The sequence below is a fragment of the Triticum dicoccoides genome, chromosome 3A, assembly GCF_002162155.2.
Source record: "Triticum dicoccoides isolate Atlit2015 ecotype Zavitan chromosome 3A, WEW_v2.0, whole genome shotgun sequence".
NCBI lineage: Eukaryota > Viridiplantae > Streptophyta > Magnoliopsida > Poales > Poaceae > Triticum > Triticum dicoccoides.
In genome coordinates, this window is record NC_041384.1 from 757,407,982 (window position 1) to 757,412,355 (window position 4,374).

Sequence of the window (4,374 nt, forward strand, 5' to 3'; positions counted from 1 at the left end):
GAACCTTTCATCAAGCTTGTGTTAGGAAGGAACAAGCACCACAGTGTGATGAATTCTAAACCCACGAAATTTCAAACAAAAAGTGCAATATGTATATGTTGTTAAGAAAACAAGGCGAAAGGTCTCAGTAAGACTACTTGTGAAGACTTTGCTACTGGCTGGCTGGCTTGCAATCAACAAGAATCATGCGGTCGCATTTGGGCTGGCAATTTTTCCCTGGAAGTCTATCTTGATCACAATGGCATCAGAGCCTAGAGCTTGGATGTGGTGGAATTTCCTGTATCTGAGTTACCTCCTGTGTTTTAAATCCTACATACGCCTACCGCTACAGAGTCTGTGAACTTACTATACACCCTGAGATAGAGATGGTGCAGCATGAGCCTACTCAGAATGTAGAGATGGTGCAGCATGAGCCAATGAAACAAGAACAAGGCAGAGTGCTAAGAAACAAGCAGTTGCTGCTACAAGAACAAGACATGGCCTCACAAGTTTGAGCTATATATCATCTCCAGGTCTGAGTACAAACAGAAGCACAATCACAACATTGTCTGATTTAAAAGTACATGGAGGCCCGGTTGGTCTCCATTTCTCTCTAACATTTTCTGTCGAACAAGACTTACATTTGCAGAGTTTATGAGTTTCTACTACAACGAATGAGTTAAGTTAATGGGCAACGGATAATGGATCAGATCAGGCCACACGAAATGTACAGAATCACTGAAGAACTGCACAGGCAACGAAAATATGTTTGGCACAGTCACATATATATCTTCTTCTGCTTTGGTCGGTCCCTCTGCAACTTCTCACCGGATGTGGCTTCTCGGAAAAGAAAAGAGCCCAGCATCACGAGCGGGAGCCTGAATGAGTGTAAGCAAAGTGGTGGCACAAGTTAGAAGTAGTCAAAGGTTCATGTTCTAAAGAAACAAAATGGGCACGCATTGGGGTGCGCGTTGGAGAAAGAGAAAATCCATTGAAATGATTCCAGCTCTTCAAGGAAGCCTACCTGCGCTTTCATTGAAGGGAAAATGTTCCAGAATCTAAGAGTTTCGTCGCCAGCTCCTGTTACTATTGTCTGTACAAAATGGAAGGACGTGTTACATTCCCATATTCACAATGTTCCTAGGCAGGGTGATATTTGATTCTGAATAATGGGATTTACCTGTCCATCGGGGGACGTTGCCAGGTAAAGCACACGCAGTGTGTGTCCAGTAAGAGTCGCAACCTGTTGTTCAAAGTTCTATGGTCAGTAACTGAGGGTGTCATTGTAGTAGTGCACTGATGTACATGTCTCCCCACAAACATTTGCACAGCATCAAAGGTTAGTTCAGCATGCAGTGATACAGATATTAAAAGTTTGAAGCATTCAGTGACTAAAGCAACTCTCATAGAGCCGGCAGGTTAAATAAGGAGTGTCAAGAAGCAAGCTAAGAGAACGCCCAGTTAACTTACAGAATGAATTGTTATTTGCAGTGATTTTTTCCAGCTATATCAGTGAACAAGTTTACAATTATCTTAATACTGAACGTTCCACCAAATGCATATAAGCTTACCTTTGACATAGATGGATACTTCCACACCATTATTTGGTTCTGTGAGTACCCATGGGTACTCACAAGCTCATTCACATTCTTGCACCAGGCAAGGTTACAAACCTGCAACAGAAAGCGGCAATGAGTACAATAGCACAAGTTTATTTAGAGCAACATACATCACAGAGATAGGTCTTGTCCAGAACTATATAGAACTTACCTGGCTGCCTGTGTCAATTGAGTTGAGCATATTTCCATTAGCAGTGTTCCAGAACTTGATACACCTATCAGCCGTCCCACCTCCTGACGCCACCAGGCTGTGCTGGTGGGGTGACCATGTTATCGCTTTAACCGCTGCGGTATGTTCTGTCAGTCGCAGCACCGGCTGCTGCGACCGCTGGTTCCATACTAGAAGCTGGTTGTCATTTCCGCCAGACGCAAGCTCGTGGTCGTCGTGCGACCATTTCAGCCCACAGACCTGGAAAGAAAGATTCATCATCAACTCACATTCAGAGAGAGCTTAAGAAATCCAAGTGTTACACAGGATCGGGATGCTTTGTAATGTGCGATGCAAGTGAGTGGAAGAAGAAGTCTCACCTCTGATCTGTGGCCAGAAAATTTGCTGATGTAGTCAGTAGGGACACGGATGTCATGCTGCAATATGTTCTTGTCCCTGCTGCCGGAGGACAAGATGGTTGAGTTCCAAGCTAGCACCCCCGCCCGGGTCTGGTGCCCTCCCATGTTCCTAATCCGCTTAGAGCGAGAGCTATCCCAAATCTGCCAGAAAAATACACACAGTTATACCTCATGTTCTTGCACAAAAGATTGATTACAGAGTGTTTGCTGAAACTCTTAAGTAACTCAAGTGGAAAACAGTTTGAAAGAAAGTGCAGACAGTTATACGCCATGTCCTTGACACACAAGATTGATTACATCTAATTCAGAGTATTTGCTGAAACTCTTAAGATAACTCAAGTGGAAAACAGTTTGAAAGTACAGGCAGCTATATGACATATGTTGTTGGCACACAAGATTGACAATATCTACTTCAGAGTTCTGCAGACACTCTGAAGCCGACTTACTCAAGTCGAAAATAGTCTGATAGTGCAGACAGAGATGTCAAATGTGAATCAAATCAAATCAGCCTTCCATATACAGTACAGCAAACAAACAAACAGCTCTGTATTGTGATCTACTAGTATTAACAAACAGTGAAAATCTCACAACAATGATCTTAGAGGTGTACGTGATACAGTAAAACAAACAGCTCTGTGTTGTGATGTGCTAGAAATATACTTGAAGCAAATAAAACAAACAGTTTTCCAATTCTCTAATCTTGTGTGCTGTGAGATTTTCTTCCAATGTGCATCAGTGATATCAATTTTGCGAAGTCACGAACCAAACAGTTCAGAGTCCTACGAAAAATATGGACTACATTGTCTAATCTCTTTGCCCTTTGTGAGATTTTGTTGCAATGTGCATCAGTTGAAGATTATACCTGGACATCTCCAAGGCTGGTGCCGACGGCGAGGTAGGAGCCCTCGCGCGTCCAGTGCACGGCGCAGACGCTGTCCCTCGGCCCCAGATCGCACAGCTTGGTGACCTGGATGACGGTGCCATTAGCAATCTGACTCCTGCGTGATCCATGGAAAGAAAGAAAGAAAGAAACGCACCTTGCTGCTGGATGCGGACCAGAGGTAGACGCAGGTGCCGAGGCCGACGGCGAGCATGTTCTGAGAGGACCAGTCGACGAGGTTCAGGTAGAAGTCGTCCTGCAGGGACGGCGCGTCCAGCACCTGCACGCCGGCGACAACCACAGATCGGTTAGTACTAGGTCGGAGAATTCGGTGCGCGCGAGGTGTTTGTGGAAATAGGAAGGCGGATCGAACCTTGTGGGGCGTCTTGGGCACCTTGCGGGGCGCCTTCTTGGGGGTGGGGGAGCCGGCGCCGCCGGCGCAGTCCAGCTTCTCGGCGAAGGGGGAGGAGGGCGCGGAGGAGCGGTCCGTCTTGAAGCGGAAGAGGTTGTTGGAGCCGGGGGAGTCCTGCCTGTCGCCGCCGGGGGAGGAGGCGTCCCCGAAGAGCTCGGCGCGGAGGAGGCGCGAGTAGGCGCTGCCGTCGTCCCTGGAGCCGGAGCCGGGGGAGGAGCGGTCGGCGAGCGCGAAGTTGTGGAGGCGGGACGAGGTCCGGCAGGGGATGAAGCGGTCGCTGTAGGTGACCTTGGACGGCGACGGCGTCTTGGGGATCTCGAGCAGGCGCGCCACGGAGGAGGAGGACGAGGCCGGGGAGGAGGCGTCCAGGCGGAGCGACCCCGCCATCCCCGCCGGCACGTTCAGCCGCCCCGGCTTGGCCCCCGCCCCCGCCCCCGCCCCCACGGACGCGCCGGACGCCGCCGCCGCCATGGTGACCGGACCGATCTGCGTCGTAGCCTAGCCTCTCGCGCTCCGCCGCTCGACCCAGCCGCCGACCAAGAAGCCGGCTTTGGGTGGGGTTTGACCGGCGGCGAGGGGTGGGTGGGTGGCGGCGGCGAGATCGGTGGCGATGGGGATGGGGATTGCTGCAACGGTAACCTGGGGTGGGGTGGAGCGGCACGCGCTGGGCGTATTATACCTGGCCTTTTTCTAATGCGGGCGGCGAGCTGTGTCCGCGCCGGCGAGGCAGAGTAGCCGTTGCCGCTGACGCCGACACGCGGGGCCCGCCCTACGCGTCGCACACAAGCCTCCACCGGATGCAATCTTTGCACATCAATTTTGGAGCGATCTTGCCTTCCTTCCAGCATAAGATTTGATCCTGTGGCAATCTTTCCAGATCAAAAGCGCTAGGTTTTGACAAAATCTGTTGCCAAAAG

General features: G+C 50.0%; 1 protein-coding gene across 1 annotated transcript; it reads right to left on the reverse strand.

Annotated features, from left to right (window-relative positions):
- Positions 1-462: 462 nt before the first annotated feature.
- LOC119270750 (protein FIZZY-RELATED 3-like) lies at positions 463-4,118 on the reverse strand. The gene is made up of 9 exons (XM_037552803.1): positions 3,419-4,118; positions 3,203-3,325; positions 3,028-3,132; positions 2,127-2,306; positions 1,750-2,007; positions 1,551-1,652; positions 1,160-1,222; positions 1,004-1,072; positions 463-857 (listed from the first exon to the last, which is right to left on the reverse strand). Exons 1-9 carry the CDS (start codon positions 3,926-3,928, stop codon positions 804-806), a joined length of 1,464 nt encoding a protein of 487 aa, XP_037408700.1. The 5' UTR covers positions 3,929-4,118; the 3' UTR covers positions 463-803.
- Positions 4,119-4,374: the final 256 nt, after the last annotated feature.

Bases quoted from the DNA above. Each gene is read 5' to 3' on its own strand.
- LOC119270750 (XM_037552803.1), bottom strand. From the start codon at position 3,928: ATGGCGGCGGCGGCGTCCGGCGCGTCCGTGGGGGCGGGGGCGGGGGCG. The intron at 3,326-3,418 runs GTTCGATCCGCC...GCCGGCGTGCAG, and splicing joins TGCCCAAGACGCCCCACAAG to GTGCTGGACGCGCCGTCCCT. The intron at 2,307-3,027 runs GTATAATCTTCA...TTTTTCTGGCAG, and splicing joins CCAGCCTTGGAGATGTCCAG to ATTTGGGATAGCTCTCGCTC.